Raw genomic sequence first — 20158 nt, forward strand, 5'->3', positions numbered from 1 at the left:
ATCCTCCATGTTTCTAATGGCGTTCGCCGGCTAACCCCGGACACACTAGAGGGAAGGGATAAAAGCAAGGGATAAGCATGTCATGGGAGGGTTGTTGGGACACTCACAGAGTTGTGGTCATGCCTGAGTGACCGATGGTCAGACCTAGGGGACTGGGAGTTTGCGAGGGCGCTGCGTAGTTTAGGGAAGCACGCTTCCGCTCAATGTAAGTGCGCACTGGCCGTCATGTCCATATTGCAGTGAGCGAGAGATGCGAGTAGTCGGCGGCCAGAGGTGAGGGAAGGAGTGCCCGTCCATTTCATCTCTGTGGCCCGGACATGGCCAGCTGGCTGACCAGTGGAGATCCTGGACACCAGCAAGGTGAGCTCAGTCGACCAGTGAGGTACAACCAGGCTTACACAGGCCGGTAGCCGCGCATGGATATTGCGCGCTGGCTTGGTGGGGTCAATGACTCCTCGGACAAGTGCGTGTGTATGGTAATGGTCGGTGGAAAACCCCTGGTAGGATCTGTTGCATAACATCCAGACACCGGGTGTCTGTCTCTGTACCTCTTTATAACCATATTACATTGTAAATGAGTGTGCATTTCCAGCCAAACGCTCATGTATAATGCGAATCTTACCAAATATTGATTTTTTCCCATTTTATACTCTCGTGGAATGCACTACCATTGTGGATTTTTTGTGAAAACAAAAGTGTGTGTCAGTATTTTTCTGCATCCGAATTCCTTCCCATGCCCCAAGACCTTCCTGCTCGTTGTGGTAGATGTTGGCAATGTCGTGTTTACATCGTGTTGTCAAGGCCATCTCCCAGTGTCTGTCGTCAAACTTTGCCCAATATTCCAATTCTAGCCTTACAACTTGGTGCTTGTATCCATCGTACAAGGCTATGGTAGAACCTCAGGCACAGCTTGGTTGGGCAGGAGAAAATAGGTCGCTTACTCCAGGGTATAGTTTCCCTGCGTCTACTAGCTGGTTTTATCATGTACCTCTTGTTCATCGTTTTTTATGCCTCCCTTTCCCGGTGTTACTCCAACAACCTTGCTCTAAACATGGCCCCACACTGAGGATACTGTCAGCATTAATGCTGACTTTGCACAAATAGATAACTATTACGTCAAATAATTCAAAACTAATTTCATTGTGCCGAATTTTGACATTTGAGCATTTATCTTAAACAAGAATAATGTTAGTAAGAGACGAAAGTAGACATTTTAAGTTTAAAAATATGTTTACTTTTCAGATGTACATACTTTAATAGCAAATTTATGTTCAGCACTAAGCTTTAAAAGGAGCGGGTATATGATTTATATAATCGCTGATTAGAACTGTGTTGACTTTTATGGAGGAAAATAGGAAAATATGCAACATCAAATATGTATGTACATGAGAGCACATCAATATCATTTGTATTTCACCTCTATGTGAAATTTTCACAACAGACAATATTATTACCCGATTTTTCTGGGAATATATAATGTTGCAATACTCATGGAGACATCTGCACGAGTTCCCTGTATCTATCTATTAAATAATTGTAACTTCAGACACACCTGTGCACTGTTACAGTGATGTTTAAGATTTGTTTTATGATTATTAGATTACCGTTCGAAATATATCACCTTTTGAAACGCAGGTAATGTTTGTTTCAGTAAAACTAATTTATTTAGATAATTCTGTACATAGTAAACATTTGTGAATGCTTAAAGAGGAGTAGTAATGATTTATTGACACTGTCTTATATTAAGAGGATATATTGTTAGTCAAGGTACATGTCAAAAGTTGAAATGACTTGCAACATTCCTTTTTGTAAACGCCACAAACATTTAACACATCAACCAAAATAGTCTAATACTGTTGTGCATGCATATGTCTTGTTAAAATGTCTATTAATGTCAAATTAAAAGACACGCAATCGTGTGTAAATTGCATAGTATTTGGATGTCACATATGATGCTGCCAGATATATTATGCAACTCTTCTTGCATACAGTATGATCATTCATATGTTTTACAGGTCATTTAATATCACATGCACTGCACACCTTGTTATGTTATTTGTTTCTATAACCACAAACCACATTAATATGTTTTTCAATGGTTTTTACATGAATGGTATCCACATGTATACTTTATACCAGTATAAGCTGTATAATTCATCCATATCAATCATGTAACATCTACAGCCATTTGGACACATATGTGGACATTTTAGATAAACACCATTATGATTATTTAACAGATGTAACCTCATGTTATCAAGTATTAGGTAAAGATCAAGTACAACATTTATTCCCACCCAGAAGACAAGTTTGTAAAGAGTTCTCAAAGCAAACATCGAAATGTAAATGTTTCTGTAAATATATTTGTGTTTAAAGATGTGCACTACTTTTTCAGGCGGAGGAGGCCGGAGAAGAGGCATGTGTAAATGGTTCAACGTGGCCAAAGGATGGGGCTTCGTGACCCCAGATGATGGAGGGCAGGATGTATTCGTACACCAGGTAGGAATACACATTTTTACTTATGCTGATTTCTCACCATATCAAGTGCAAACAGAAGCCAAAATTTGAGTTATGTGACCTTAGCCTTTTCACTCAGTCACCTCTCCTTATGTTCAATACCTGTAATCAAACAATAGTCAGCTTCAGCAGGATATTGCATGAAATGTATATTATATCACAAGCAAATAATTAATCGTTGCTAAGCTGTGATGTTTATATGTGGCGTATTCTGGGCTATCAACAATTATTCAAATGTTCACATCGTAGCATAAGTATACCGAATATCAATGTCATAACATAAGATTTAAGATAATGTTTATCGTTCCCTACATTATTTCTATATATGTATATGCATGCACATGCACATGCATAGTGTCAACCTCCTGACAGTATATCTTGCTATATGCTTGTAACTACATGTCAAATCCAGTTTACCCTTCACTATCACTTCACATATCAAATAACAAGCCAGATTCATGTTCAAAAGTAGTTACTATAAACATTACTTACATCTCATGTCTGTATTAAAACAAATAAATCACGACATATTTCAACATTAACGTCACCATAAAGAATACCAATAGATCTACAAAGAGAATGTTAAAAATAAATATGTGCAGCAGAAAAGATGCATCCTTGATTAATATTTCAGGAAAAAGCTAAGTGTTAATCATAAGTATATTTTCATACTGTTTGTAAAGCTCTTCTGAAGCATAATTCTATGTAAACGAAACCGTTTCGTAAAACCAAATCCATCCTCTGCAGGAGTGTTTGACATAGCATACAAGCTTGTTATTTATGTATGCACCAGTGAAGGCATATCCTATTTATGTTGCTATTACTATCCTCGATGGGCTTTGTGCATGTAAACGTAGCTCCTACGTATATACATCTTGTTGGGATACTGGGAAGCGAGCTTCATGCAGGTATTCTTTTAAGTCTCGTAATATGACTTATCCATTTTGGAAGGTTAACTCTGCACCTTACCATCATGATTCATTACCATATATCAATATGCAACTCACTGCAGTGATATATTTGCCATTACATTCCTATAAGTCCCAAATAATGATATAAGTATGCATTCACTTGTACTTTATATTTACGTTTCTGCTTTAAACACACACACACACACACACACACACACACACACACACACACACACACACACACACACACACACACACACACACACACACACACACACACACACACACACAGACACAGACACACAGACACACAGACACACACTTTTCTGAAAGATATATAACAATAAATGAAAGTCAGTAAAATGTATTCTAATATATTGCACAAATGATACTTCACACTATTACTGATATACTAAATATATCAATATATAAAACGTCCACGCCAGAGAATAACCAGTCTCGATAATTTGAATAACCAGTCTATTATTATTTGTCGAAACAGATTTCATTAGGAGTAAAGGGCGAAAATAGCGATGGAATTTTTATGAATGGATAATTGAAAATCAGTAATGAAAGGTGTAAACGTGTCCTGTCCTACTGATAGGATTCGTTCTCATGATTGTACGTGTATTAAATAAATTCATAATATGTAATCTTCCCTTTGTTATTAATTTGAAAAACGCTGTATATTTGCTTACCAGGTATTATATAAATACATATAGGGTATACTATCATAAACAAGAAATATATGGTAATTATGCTTCTTATTAACATCAAGTTTAAATTGTTTTACCTCAGGATTATAAATTTATATGGGGACAACTATGATCTATGAATATATCGTTTGAAAGGTGATATAGATAGCCGTACATACTGGTTATAGACGTAATAGCAAAACCTTCTCCACATATGACATATTAAACGAATTGTATAATAATCATCTATGACTCTCATTGTTACAAGTATTGTAAATATATATGCCTTTAAAAGGATAAGAAATTGTATATCAAAATCTCCATGACCGTGTTTTCCATGAAAATGGTATTTAATAAGCTGCCACTAATACTAATCAATATCCATATAACGAATTCTATTTGGGCAGAAATCAATTCCAGCTTGATGATTCTCCATTAAGTGCATCATATGTATGTATAAGATATATAGTCCTGACGTTGCGATGTAGAAACTGGTAACAAAGACTAGGAAGCGGAGACTTGGGGAACACCACGAAATAGGGGAGTTAGTGGATGGATAAAAGAGAGGCCTATCGAATATCTACTTGAATGTGACAAGGAAGAACATATATTATTGCCAAAGAGCATACAAAGCAAGGTCTTATTTCCTGTCACTAACTCTCGGATATGGAGGCGTAAATCTTCTATAATCCTGAAGAAAGTGGCATATTCGACTTCTTATATGCCATTTCTAAGTATTAACTGGACTAGGTATACTATTGATGACCATGTGTATGCAATGGTCTATGCGGTCATTTAAGTAATACTCATGATTTATCATTACTTAAGTTAGATATTTATCAGAATGTTGAATATAACAAAACATGTTTGTATTATCCAACAAGTTGGTAAGATGCACGTTGCCCTAGTGCTTACAATGCCAATAACAACAGAGAACCGTAAGGGCTGTTTATGTCTTCAAACAGACCATAAAGTAAACATTTCAGTGTCAGGAAATATTCAAAGGGTTGTATTATGTACTAGAAATAATATTTGCGATAACTAAGTTGAATATACTAATTCAATAACATCTAATATTAATTATTTATCCCCTTTGACCACCTGACGCCTAATCTCATTAACGCATCCTTAATTTACAAAGTTATGCTTTCCTTATTGGTACGATGCTTTGTTTAGTTACATTGTAGTTTCAATTTCTAATATTATCGACATTATCAAAAATGCAAGTGCTCGAAGTAATGTAAGTAACAGGTTTACTATAAACCTTTCCAATACATTACACAGTATGTGCATGTCTTTCTTTCCGCTGAGACCAACGTCATAGAAACACAGTTGCACCTCTAGGTAGTTGTTAATCCTGTTTAAGATCGAATTTGGCGCACACTAATGACAGCTTTATGAGTTTCATGTTTGATGTCACACGGAGAAAATCTGTGAGAAAATGTAATACATAATAAATGTGCTGCCACAATGATTTACTAGTACAATGACTGCCGCTGTTTCTCCAACATTGTGGATGCTGAAAATTAGGTCAATGGTGTTGCTGCAAATTCAGTATTCCGTTTGACGTTTAGTGGCTGCCGGTGATCGAAGATTATGTTCTTAATGACTCCTACTGCTGCTACAATTTACTGATATATTTCCTTCAGGTTAAAAAGAATCCATTTTCGTATATCATAACCAGTTGTGTAATCAAAAATGAATTATGCCATCATCAGATCTGATTACCCCCAAACTACGCAAGGTCATGGAGTATACAACATATATACACCACACAGAAGCTACACATTATTTTTGCATGACAGTTGGTTAGACCAAGACATATCCCATTCGCATGCTTCTAATTAGATCTACGAAACACGATAGGTACAGGTGCGATATCAATAGCGGTAACGTTAATAATTATTTATCATAGCTACATTTGGCCGATATTTGTTCTTTGGTTCCTGATACAACGAACCAGCAAGGGAGTGGAGGGGACTGGATCTCTAGTTACTAGTTCCTGAAGAGAGACAGATATTGACCAAGGTGAAGGTCGGCCAGCAGCGGGTCGCAGTTCCCGGTGTTTCAACAGTGATTGATCAAAATGGACATATCTTCTCAACCTCCTGTCCCATCCTTACAGTGTGTTCTTTGATACATGTTATTCTAGTGTCGTGATGGTCACCTTGTCTTTAGATGTTAACAGCATAGGATGTTGGAATATTGCTTCTTCGATTGTTGTCAGTGTAATAATTGATTACCATTAAAGATTGTATGTCAGAACGCTCTGTACAGGTACCACTTTCTTTTAACCTTTCGCAAGTATTTTCCAGTGGCATGAAATGAGGCTTTTGCAAATTTGATTCTTCAAAGATTTGCATGACCATATACTTATCTAATATTTAAATCAAATTATAAGACAATTGTTCACTATGTTGAAGTACACAATGTGTGTATTAAAACGGGGTATGTTTTGTTTAAGATATTATAAATAATGTTATTAGTCAGTTGTTTCCAAGTTTTAATGAAATGATGTGATTGACCTGTAATCTCTTTCTTTCAACAGCCATGTCAACATGATACACCATGTTTGAAAATAGTTAAAATGCCTTGGAGTTTAACTAACTGCTCTCTAGATAGAGGATATACTGAATAAACTCTTTGATTTGTTCAAATACTTGTAAAAGCCTATTAGAGCAATACATGTACGTGTATGAATGTATGAATTCAATTATTTCATAAAGATGCCATTTTGAAACAACCTTGAAACAATGCTTTTGGTTTGGCTAACTGGACCAGAGTGTCCTGTCATAATGTGTTATCGGTGTGTTCTGTGTTCATTTGCAAAAGACGTTTTTATTCTTCTCTTTTGTAATAAGAAACACCCTCCATGGTACTTGTTCATAGAGTAAGCTTTGTAACTAGTACGTGCATTTCGCTCGTTATTGTCAACACAACGGATGAGGGATCTATATAAGTTGTCAATTATTGGGCATTTGCAGATCAAAACCATTGTATGGGTTGTATGTACTTAAGATCCTTTATCAACTCATCGTTGAACGCATGTAGAATTGATAAATGCTGTTTGTTAGTGATTAATTGTTCATAAACCGTCAGGCAAGAATTGAACGAATGAATGGAGACTGTAACCAAGAAATGTAGACTTGATAAATGGCTTATGGATGTCGTTTTAATACTTTGACGTAAAGGAAGGTGAAGGATAAAAATAATGATTTGGAGCCTAACAAACAGTCTACACCAGGCTAGGTCTTTTACTAACAGTTGGTGCATGACCTTGGTCGCTTGGTAGGCACAGGGTGTTTTGTTGGGCAGAGAGGGTCTCCCAGACTTTCAAAGGGTGAGGGATCCCTGCTCTTGTTAGTCGGCGTCATGTTATCCCTCGCTCTAGGAGATAAAGGGAGGAGGGGTGGCGAGGTGGCGCTGTTTCCCGGGTCAGAGGTCGCGTCAATCACTCTTCCACTCCTTGGAATACATAAATGCCTAAAATGGTTCAAATAAACTACATGAGAAATCTTTGCTTCAGCGACATGGGGGCTCTTGTTCCAGTTGTGGTCTAGAATAGGTGCAAAGGAGACATTAATGAATGTTTTCGGGGATACCCAGCGTCCAGTTGCAAATGTATCCAAGAAACGCAATGACATTTATATTTTTCTGAATTTAACCCTTCTGCTTCCTATGGAGACCTTATTAACCGAAGACACGGTTAAAATGAAAAGTATGAAAAGCAAATGTGTAAAACAATGTCAAATGTTGGAATAGGTTGAGTTTTGAAGATCATAGTGTATGTACAATGTATGATGTTTACTAATAAACCATGTTAAAGACTTTGCAATTTTCCCCAGAACTTTTTGTTGTTGCTTGAGCATCTGCTCAACGTAATCATATTATATATGTTCAAGCAGTATACATTTTACAAGTTCCATTTGTCCAGCTATGACAAAGTATGATGATGATGATGATGATGACGAATGCCATGAAGAAAACACGAAGAATGCATATTCTCTACAGCAAATCTTCTCCACATCTTTGTGTGGGTGTCAGTGAAATGATGACTCAATCGGAAAAGCTGTCAGACAGAACGATAGAATAATCTTAGGCAATGTACACGTCACCTAAACACATAGAGCCGTTCTGTTGACACTTCTATTTTCGTTATCCTTGTCTTTGTTTTCAATACGTTTTTCGTTTCGTTTCCGTTATAAGACAGTATTTAAGCGCGCCATTTTCTTTCATGTGTCCATATAAGGATATATCAGATGTTGGAGAAGTAGTATTAAGTATGCGATTCACTGTCAGTTCTCCCTCAAAAGGAAGGCAGCTATTTCACCAAATATGACGGGGAGATGTCGATGAATCTCGAAGGACTCGAAGGCATGTCTCCCAAACATGCAGGACTAATTATTTCAGAAATTAAAGAACACTATTCTAACAAAATAAGCTTGATAAACACGATTAGAGCACCAGTGAAATGAAATCTGAATAAATATGAATACAGTTACCTTATAAGTATTTTTACGAAACAAACCGAGATAAAAAAGGAAATAGATAGTGTCTCTCTCCACAGAAGAGAACGAGAGGAAAAGTAGCATTGCCCCTGCCGCGCTCAAAGGTATATAACAGTGTCACACAATCTCAAAGGCAGTCATACCTACAAAATAGATATACTCCACAACTAAAATATGATTAGAAACATATGGACAGCTGTGTCACAAAGTGAGGACAAGGTTAATTTACAATAAGGAGTGTTGTGTCACAACAGTTAAGGTAAGGTAAAACAGACGACTGGCAGCAGTTGTAATGAAGAATAAAAGGTGATTACGCATAGAGTGAAATGTCTGATAGAGGAAATATGGAATGTGGATGTCAACCCCCCCCCCCCCCCCCCCCCAATGTGGTGGACAACACCCCACACCCCCACCTCCACCCCCACTCCCCAGTAAAGCTGATAATTGCCTTTTACGTAGGAGGGATAGCTGCCACCAACAAGAACAAGGATATTTATGTACCAAAACAAGGATAGTTGTCTCCCCAGAATATGAAGGATATAGGTTTCCCAAATATATAGCTGTCACTTATCTCCTCAAGCAGGAAGGAAAGTTGTCCCCCAGAAATCAGATGAATGGATATCCAATGTAGATGGATTGTTATATCTATAAAATAAGAAGGATAGTTATCTCTCCAAACAAGAAGAATAGATATCTCCCAAAATTGGAAGGATAGTTGCATTCCAAAACAATAAGGGAAGTTGTATCTCAAATAAGGAGGTTGTATGTCCTGTCAAAGAGCAATCGTCTCCTTATTCCGGAAAGGTATATGTCCCCTAGGAGAAGCATAATAACCTCATTATTGCAGCGGTTAAACCTGAGTTCCATCTCCGCTGGCCAGGTTTATGATTGTCTACCTTATGAAGGCATTCTTGCAAAAAAAAGAACACACCTCCTCAAACTAGAAAGATCGTTGTTTCCTAAATTTGGAAGTACAATGGACTCCTTAAACTAGAGATTTGATAACTGCATCACTTGTTAACAATGTTGAAAGGACACTTCCACAAACAAGAAGGATATTGGCCTTCCAAAAAACAAGTAAATTAAAACTGATTGCAGTCTCTATCCAGGATATAATTGCCTTGTGGTGTTAAATGGATAGGTATATTCCGAACTAACCAGGATAAGTGTCAGTTGAATGATGTTGACTTTTTACACAATGGTCAATATGGACCGTAAATACTTTGGGTACGATTTTAAGGACATATTGGCAAATACGTTTAATCAAGTAGATATTTTCTTACTATTACTGTTTGAAATGATGAGCGTTTACTTGGTAAAGATCTACTTGATATAACATATGTTAGAAGTGTCTGAAACTTATACAAATTCCCTCCACAAATACACAGTAGTTGGATACAAGTTATAAAAATACCATGCTATACTGCCTTCAACTTAACAGTTGTGTAACTGGAGCTAGGAATTCAATTTTAGTATATCACTTATATATGTATATCTGACAATAACGTGACTATGTCTCATCTCTAACAAATGCTAATGCTATATTGATATTAAATGAAGTGTATTTAATTAATGCTAGAATATTGCTATTCCAAGTTTCAAGTTATACCAATGCTGAAGCATCGTTATACTAAGTTTCAAGTTATGCTCAAATAGGGTTTGCGAATATCATGACAGTACCATCTCAACAAATATATGTAATTTGATTATGATATTAAAAGGCACTATACTTCTTCGGTATGTTGCCAAACTTCATTGTAGCTTTTGATTAGTAATTAGTGGCCGGTGTGACGTTGTAATTTGAGCAAATATAAACTATCAGACAGATATACAACATACAACTTGAATTTTGACATACACGAAACAGATTTTGGGAGACGTTTGTCTTTACTTAAAATATTTCAATAACGTCGTCTTTGGAAGTATTTGTTGCTCGAATGTTTCGGGAACACCTACTGTCATCGCTGAATTTCAGTGGCCCATTCATATAAATGTCAGCACTATTTTGCTGCCTTTTACGCGCATTGAAAACTGTTTGTCAGGTAAAGGAAACTGATTATTCTCTGGCATTTACTTTTTATATTTACGTCTAGCATAACGGAACGAACTGTATATTTTCATGAGGAGTATGTTACTTGTCTGGAACGCAAAAAGAAAGTGTTTTGAATTATTTTCAAAACCAGATTTCATGACCCGTTCTTGTTTTGTTGTCGTGACCCCTCTATGACCCCGGGTCATGTGACAGCAGGGGTCGAGACCGGTGTTTCATCGGTCAAGTCTTTGTACAGTTCAGGTCGTTTAAATACCTGAATTCGTGTAGAAAAAATCAAGTACACACAGCGTAACGATGCGGATGTTAGGACCACAAAACGTGTAAGTCGATCAAATCAATTCTGCTTTCTATTTACAGTTTCGACATTTATAAGCTTGAGTTAATCTTTGGGTTTTATATATAGTTAAAACCAAAAACCTGTCGTTGATTTATTAACTGTTCATTCTTGTGTTATAAAAAAAACTATGTTTAGTTTTAATAATGACATAGGCCTTAAATGCGTATTCACACTTGTCAATAATGAAAATATCCTTATTCATTTAGTATTGTACTATTTATGATTTGAACAAAATGACAATATGTATCTGATTGCATTTACATTATTGCTGACAAATGATTATATTCAAATTTGACTATTCATACCTGTACTTTCTGCATCTATAAAGTAAAGTTATGATCTATTGCGTTCACACAAAGCACGTGTAACAAAATCAAAAGAGAAAGTACTCATTATCGTAAATGCCAAGACAAATGTAATGTGATGTGTCTCGTGAATAGTGTATGAATGTCTGGAATCGTGAAACCTAATACCAGTCTGTCTATTAAAAAAGATGTTTAATCTGGTTAACTAGATATAGTCTACCAGCTTTGGTTGTTTTGGACACATATCACTAAAAAAGGATATAATGCTGAATAGTATATGTTGCTACATAATGATCCATATTAGGGGCAGTAGGTGAAATAACAAGGTGCATTTCAAAGGCAGGGCTTGCATCATGTAAGGATGATACAATGTGTTCCCAAACTTTGTACCTTGATGTTCTCCTTAGTTACTAAAGATGTCAACATGACTCCTACCTGATGAAAGGATAAGATATATGGATGAACAACGTCTTTATTACAATTAGGACTGACTCTGTTGTTTATCACTTTTTCCTGAACTTGTAGTCAAACTTCTAAATGCCTCTCAAAGAAGTCTTCTACCAAAATTTCGCCTTTGTATGGTCTGTATTAGACTCAACATTTGGAGGATCTAAACGGAATTAATGTTAGATAATAATATTTCACTGATATTCCTGAGATATATTTTTGTCATAATATTGTTCCGAACACGGTACATTAGTGTATGATCCTATTCACATTATGATCAGATAATAGCATATGTAACATTAAACATACACCAGGGCCAAATATCACACTATAACCAGATGGGCAGACTTGAGATTATAGATTAGATTCGCCTCTGTGACGTCAAAGGTAGAATGTTTGAAAATGACATTGTTTGGCAAGGCGTGTTTGAAATTGGCGCTTGAAGTATGCATCAGTATATTTATATTTGAAACGCGGAGCTATATGACGCCAGCAGTTATTATTATTATATTCCCTCACTTATAAAAATACTGCTGTTTTCCAACAGAAATCTTGATACCTTAACTCACAGTACGTAAATACAATATTCAATTTTCTTTAACCATTTATGCCAATACCAGAACATGACTTATGTTTGGTGGGAATCTCAAATCACGCATTTTCAAATGATTATGAGTATGTACATTAGTGTTACTATATCATAAAGGTTCTTTTTGAATTTGTAATGTATTGTAATTGTAAATGGAAAATAGAAATACCTCTGCAAGCATTATGGAATTGATTACCTGGTTTGATAACAATCGATGGTCATCTTCGAACTTCATTGTGTTCATCATTATCTCATAGAAAATATAACCATTCAAAGTCAAAGCTAATGCGATAAGATGTAAATGACAACTTAAAACCATCCTCAGTATTCAACATTGCATAGGATTAACAAAATGTCTATTGATTATGGAACAAATGCCATTTTGCCTGACGGCTGTGATTGACAAAAGGAGATATATAGTCTATACACTAATGACAAATTGCTCCTTACACTGTTGTATTTGGTCGCCGCTGTGGAGTGAACCAGAACATGTTCATCAACCAATCACATTACAGGAGATTGGTCAAGCTACTTACTGTAGCGTGGTCAGGTAACTAGGTCAGTGGGTAATACTGGCCTTTATTCAAAGACGAAACTATAGTGTATCTAGCGCACCATTTTATCAACTACTCAGTAGTTATCACCCATATTTGGTCAAAGTGAATAGCCTCAAATTGCTTTTGAGAGATTCAATATTTCTTTTTGCGTAGGTTGAACATTCTATGCAAGCTGGTACGATTTACATATAAGGATGGAACGCTAAATATGCAACTCTATTTGAACAATGTATCCAATTATACTAAGTTGATGCTCTTTAATTTTTAGATTCAACATTATTGATCATCTGTAATGAATATGATTATAGTATATCAAGAACATATGTCATGTATTTATTAGTACATCAATACGTGTGACAAACATTCCAGGTATATAAATGTATATATATTATAAATATTATAAATGTATAAATGTATATATATTAATCGTTTGAGAAGCAATGTTAACAAATGGGTCGAACATCCCATCAGTTGCTCTAACCCATTAACGAAATGACTATCAAGGCTAGGTTTCTAATAGCAACGGGGTGGTCATTTGACGTGCATATATTATTCGAGATTGCACGATTTCTCTCCCCTTAGACGTGCCCGTTAGGGGGCGTCGTGTAAACGAATGTAAAATTTCTTACAGACACTCTGAAAACACGAGACAATTTTCATTACAATTTGCGTTGATAAGATATGGCTATGTTAAACCTATGATATATACGTATACTTTTGGCTGCGCCAGGATAACGTTATATTTGATAGCAGAAACCGTTCGCCATCATATCAGGAATGTCCTCATAAGTACATCATGTGATTCCTAGATATATTTATAGATATTAAATCAGATAATAATAACATTATTGAAAAAAGCAAACATATCACTTTAAATCATACTCAAGCTACATGTAGCTCATTTTGTGTCTTCAAGAAAAGGTATTTTTCATTTCACCAAGCTACTCCTCATATACTAAAACTGCAGCTTATGAATCTCACCATGAACTTGTATGTTTGTGATTATAATATGACGAATATTTCACATTCCTCCACATAATTCTGTCACCACAGTTCTTACAGCTCATCCGTTTCTATGAGCTAACGTGACCATAAGAACGTATTTTCGGACAGATACACATTCACCTGATAGTTTTATTTCACCCTGTGTAAATGAAAATACTATACATGCTGAATCCATTCGGGATTTTAATTGTTTAACGGCTAGTTAGTTGTGTATATTTATTGTTGTAGTGAAGATAATTTCTTATGTTACACAATAAACAGCTCTGGCTTAATGTGTCCATACAGGGAACATGCAACACACTTTCTTCAGCCAATAATCATTATAATCTGTTATTCCTTCGACCACCGAAGCAGCGTGTGTATTGTATTCAGTCATCATATATTATTATATAATATCTTTACCTTGGTTGAGGTTCGTTTTCCTAAATTCCTAATTTAATCGTTATATAATTCAACATGTTTTCGTTTCAAGCAGTAGTTTTGGAAATGTAATTTTTATGTCATTGAGTTATCATAGAAAATAAATATTTCTTTTCTTGGTATAACGCATTACTTTAAACACAATATGAAAAGAAAATATATTTGATAAATAAAATATGGTTAACACGACATGTATGTCATCGAGATACACACAGTCATATCTTGATCACACAATGTGCTCTAAATATCCGAATCGATGAATATCTACCTATCGGTCTTTTGTTATTGACGAGTCGAAAACACCTCCAGATATCAGAGATCGAATACGCCAGGAGAAGTGATATCCCTACGCGACTGTCTGGAAAATGTCTTGCCCAGAACAGCTCAGTCAATCAAATGTATAGACTCTCTTTGACATCGGTTTTATTCAACCATTCCATCTGCGAACCTCCGTCCAATTTTGCTACCCGTATATGCCTCTAAGCCGGCTTATGATAATATTTATTTGGGTGTTCGTGACTACCAAATGAAGACTTATCTTCAGGTTGGAGGCGACGACACTAAGCAGTTATAAATAGTTCGGCTACTGGGCCTCAGCAGTGCGGACGAGTGTTGCCAAGGGGACCATTTAAAGCTAAATTCTACTTTCAAGAAATCAGGAAATATAAATTTATCTGTTCATTACAAGCATTATTTGCATATAACATTGAACATATGTAGCTGAGATAATTTGCATTTGCTGAGGGTCATCTGTGGGTTTTCAATTTTGATAAAGATTAAAACTTAATTCTTATGATTGAAGCATTTCTAATAACGGATGTGTCCGTAAAAAGATACAAACTACGAACCAAGTAGAATAAGAAGCTCATATATGAAGTGCAAATAATTAAATAAATAAAAAAGGAACCATCCATTTCAACATGATTTAATATTAGTCATTTACAATTGTTCAAGTTAAGACTCCAAAAAAAACCCCATGAAAAACGACTGAATATTTGTAGATTCGTTTTTGACGTATTTGAATATAGCTACAAAACCATTTGCATTTTCATAAAAAGTCTCTGCTAAAAGCAGAGTCTATTGTACTATTTCTACTTGTGAAATTTATACTACGCCGACTATATCATAAAAATGTATTGGAAATGTGAAGATTTGGAATAAGAAATATGAATAAATAGTTTGGTATAAGCCTTGATGACATGATAATACTTTTTTCGTTTACTTTCAAAATACGAATTATTTTTAGCAAACATTTTTATGCAGCTTTATGAATATGCGAATGTGTGTAATAATATTAAATAAGAAAGAGCTATGATACACGAGCAAGTTTGAAGCCATACTTTATATTCATTCAGCATTCGCATTTGATTTCTTTTGTAATCACAGTATATTTAATTATATAAATTGTATATTATTCACAAACAATGAGCTTGTATGATTAGAACAATGCCAACAATTGTAAATAAAAATTATGAAATGAATAAACGTTTTAGTAACAGCACAAAGTCAAGCATAACCTGAGGTTGTATCATGGAAATGGTAAATAACAATAATTGTAATAACTCCATTGTAAATAATCTTCATTCCAAATGTCAAGACATTTATCAAGAATTCATTAGTATTTCCTCATATATCCAACAGCAACTTAAGAACATACAGATTGGTCGGGTCATCAATAAATATTGATAATTATCTTACTCACGAAAAAACCCAAAGCTCCATGCTCACCATAAACCATAAATTTAAAAAAATTAAACTGGCAGATATACAAAAGAACTATTCAGAAGACCACATGTTATGTCTTCGGGGATGAGCAACACTATGCAATGTCCTGTGTCAAATGTTATCAAGAGAGAATCGCAATTTCCAAACAATCTTCAATCATGATCAAGTATTTGGTGCACAAAAGGAACAATTCCTTATAGTTCTTACCAATAGTTACCAGGAAACAATTCCGCAAATATGTTATCATATCTACAATTATAAATAAAGTTCCTATGACAGTCCAAAAATATTGCTAAATTCTCCAATTGTTTCCGAACAATTATAATATATTACATTTGTTTTTAAATTACGTAATTAAAACGTACCTCCTTTTTCTCTGGGACATATCTGTATGTTTTGTATTTACTGTGCATATGTATCTTATCTTATCTTATCTTATGCGATAATAACAAATTATGTTTTAACGTTCGCCGAATCATATTTCTTCTTCAAATGCTGCTATGTTAATAATTTCAAAATACTCGTTTCCCATTTCATCAAACTGATTTACTAATTTATTGAAAACCGTGCCATATATATTCCTTACAATGAAACAAGGCTATTCCAGAACTGGACGTAAAATAATTTCCGAAAATTCTGAATGCTCAGAACGCACACCTACGATGTACACATGTGGTCTCTATGTACATCTTCCTTATGTTCTATAGCTACAGCAGTTCATTAATGATAGGCTCATTAAACTGTCCAAATTAAAACTATTGTTTTCTAATATTCAACGTTCTATTCGAGAAATAGAATAAATATCTACCTGCATACCACAACATAAATATGTCTAAAGGGTAAAAAGAGACGCGACGCAACTTCGTAAATAAAATCTCCAAGAAATTGCATTAATTTTACCCGAGACATACCATTTGAAATGTATTCTTGCTTTCAGTGAAAGGATCGTATAATAATTTTGGTATGTACTTGTTTACAGTCGGTCATTAAGAAGTGTGGATTTCGGAGCCTGGGGGAAGGTGAGGTCGTCGAGTTCGACAGCAAACCCTCAGACAAGGGGATGGAAGCTACCCTTGTGTGCGGCCCCGGGGGTACGGAGTGTCGGGGTAGTGACAGAAGACCACAATCAAGAAGGAAATTCAGGAAAATCAGGTAATAATGGAAAATAATTATTGGAAAGTTTAGATATATGTCGACAATATTGAATAAAACAAGCAACGAAAAATGGAACGACATCAATATCTCGAATCTCAAAATTTATACCTTTTCGTCCAGCTAAACTTGCAATTTAATATTTTTTTCTGTATGTTAAATGACATCATTATTGATGTCATTCGGTCTTTGATAGCCAAATATATGTCTAACGCAAGTACCAGAATACGGACTGTCATAAATTCTTTAATTTGGTTAAATTGTGAATTCTCTTTAAAGGTCTTATATTCTTATAAATATTTCGTGATTTCAACATCCCACACGCGAACCATTATACATTGACGTGTGTTATTATATTTGTAATGTTTTACGTGTGACACTATAACACTTTTGAAGCGTGGAAACATATAAAAAATATATTTGTGATACGTATGAACACGTACAAGCTGAACCCAAGAAGATGTTGATTTCCGATATATTCTGAAAATTAATAGTAGTCAATTTTAGACATGTTATTCACGATCCATTTGTGTTCTGCTGTAATTATATGTTACTTGGTCAGAATTGTGATTATTACAGATGTTAAAAAAAGAAAGGTTTCTAATAAAAAAGATGTAGTTAATGACAAATATGTATTGTTACAATTCCTTGTGCCTATGGTGAACGTAAATGATAATTTCCTAATTCTTCTTTTTGACGAGAAAAGTGCAAATGAGTGTGATATCACTAATACAAATTAGTGGAATTACACGAAAACGTATTCTATAAAATATAATCATATCATGATTTTCCGGTATGTCTTATTTGTATTTATAACACGAATAAATAAAACTTCAGACCACCTATGACACTATCATTTGTAACTGCCCCTATGAGTAATTTAAGACTCACTATTACTCTCTCTGTCAAACAGTCAGCGGAAAGATGCGGGGCATCTAATAGTATTGTTTGGAGAATATAAATGTCAATATGTTCTTCAAGAGGGAATAAGTCACCTCATATCTATGTATATTCAAGATGGCATACCATCGTGTATCGACGTCCATAATATGATTATGAGGCACCGCCCGTATACATAGTACATTTGGGTAATGTTCGCAGTACACGTTTGTCAGCAAGGCATGTTTTCTTCAGTCTCGTGCTTTGAAATAAGGAGAATATGATTTTATTGATTGTCATGCTGCAATGCACATAAACACAACATGCAAATCCCCTGAACCTGGTACAGTAAGTGTTACCCCAGATATCTATTGATGTACGATGTGATATGTATGCATTTAAGGCTTGCATCAATTTTGGATATAATATAATCGAAATATTCTAATCGTGAAAACCAATATACGCGAAATAATTGCTCAAATCCCAAGAACATTATGATGTCAACATCTTTTCAATGCATGTTGTCCAGAAAAACTCGTTAGAAAAGTTCGACTAATTTAGTTTAATTGTCATAGCGTACACACTTCCTGAAAACAGAGTATCATCTCTGAACAACCACCATATCCTTTTTACAAGAAACTTGCAGGAAGATCGATATAGACTAACATCTACAGCGGCAGCACCCGCGACCTTTCACCTTCACCTTGAAAACGTGACCTCTAGCTGCTGCAAGATGTCGGTGTATCTCATCCCACACAAAGAGCTGCTGACCGCTGGCTAAGCTCCACCCACTGGCCAGTGAATGTAGGTCACCGGGAGACGATATTGACTAGCTTGTGTTGTTATGGTATGGGTCAAGCCCAGTCCAGCGGTCAATGTTGCACGGTGTGTTCAGTAATGACTTGTTCCTGAAAGATGGGTTTGACGATAATTGTATGAACGAATCTGGAAATAAATGTTGCGGCGTTAAATAATTGATAAATAGCTCAACGTAAGTTTTAAATTGGTAGTTGCAATTTAAATGAGCCTACTTTTGCTTACCTTTCTTTTTGTTGTATTCACTTTTTCCACTCAAACGTACAATATTTTGCTTTTGGGATGGTATAATGGAGTAACAACCAATAAGAGCTAGTTGGTACATGAGAACTTACCACAATGAACACAATAGTACTGCCCAACAGGTGACGGAGCTAACACATAGCAAGGTTAATATAATCTACCCCCCACCCTTCATCTATATACTAACAGATAAATAGATACGGAAAGTACAGATGGTCATCTTCACCATAAATGTCTCTGATCGATACTGATAATGGGATCTGTTCAATCAATTGCAACAGTTTGGCATCATTTGTGTCATGGTCCCTACTAAAAGTCGTAAAAGTAAAAGCTTAATGAGCTGACGTCAAAAGGCTGCCGATTTGAAATCGTTCTAATGACATTCTTCTCATCAGGGGTATCAGTTATAAGAAGACTATACGTTTTTGTTATGACTATAGATATTCCTGTCTTGTGTAGAATACTTATGGTGTTTCTACCTGTTGTATGTTGGTAAATAGCATAGATGTTAAGCTAAAGGTTACCTTTGTCTATTAGAAAAGTGTTGTTGAAATACTGTCAAAATCATATGTTGACAAGCTACGAATATATAAAACCCTTGAGATAAGACGCAAATTGTCTGAGGTTTGAGTGTTGAACCACAGTTTCTGTTTGGCTGGTTCGGCTCTGGCTTCGCCACTGCTGCTATCGATTTATGCTAATACAAGCAAGTGTCTATTTATAGCTACGGAAGATGTAAAAACGGTTTTATGCAATTTCTTATGATTGCGTAATACAGAAAGCATCTGATTTGTATGTATGCTATTAAGTGTAATTAGTGACCCGCGCCTGATTTCTGATTCTAATATACCCGGAAGATTTTGATGAATATGCTTTGATAATTAACGATACACACATTCGCGCGCGTACGCACACGCGCACATAATATGTATCATAATGTAATACACAAAATAATCTACGCACAACAATGGTTTGTACTAAAAATGAAGGTCTATGCAT

At 35.4% G+C, this 20158-nt stretch overlaps 1 protein-coding gene across 5 annotated transcripts in view; it reads left to right on the forward strand.

Moving 5' to 3' along the window:
• Nucleotides 1-20158, forward strand: part of LOC124116416 (protein lin-28 homolog) — a 53803-nt gene that overhangs the window by 26049 nt on the left and 7596 nt on the right. For 4 of the 5 annotated variants that reach the window (XM_046477742.2, XM_046477745.2, XM_046477744.2 and 1 more), the window contains exons 2-3: nucleotides 2396-2499; nucleotides 17049-17221. In XM_046477742.2, coding sequence (XP_046333698.1) covers nucleotides 2396-2499; nucleotides 17049-17221 — 277 coding nt within the window. Of the gene's footprint in view, nucleotides 1-32; nucleotides 361-2395; nucleotides 2500-17048; nucleotides 17222-20158 lie in introns of those variants that run through there. The other variant, XM_046477740.2, reaches the window with a different exon arrangement.

This window comes from Haliotis rufescens, unplaced genomic scaffold (genome assembly GCF_023055435.1).
Source record: "Haliotis rufescens isolate VD_foot unplaced genomic scaffold, xgHalRufe1.0.p SCAF_5, whole genome shotgun sequence".
Lineage (NCBI taxonomy): Eukaryota > Metazoa > Mollusca > Gastropoda > Lepetellida > Haliotidae > Haliotis > Haliotis rufescens.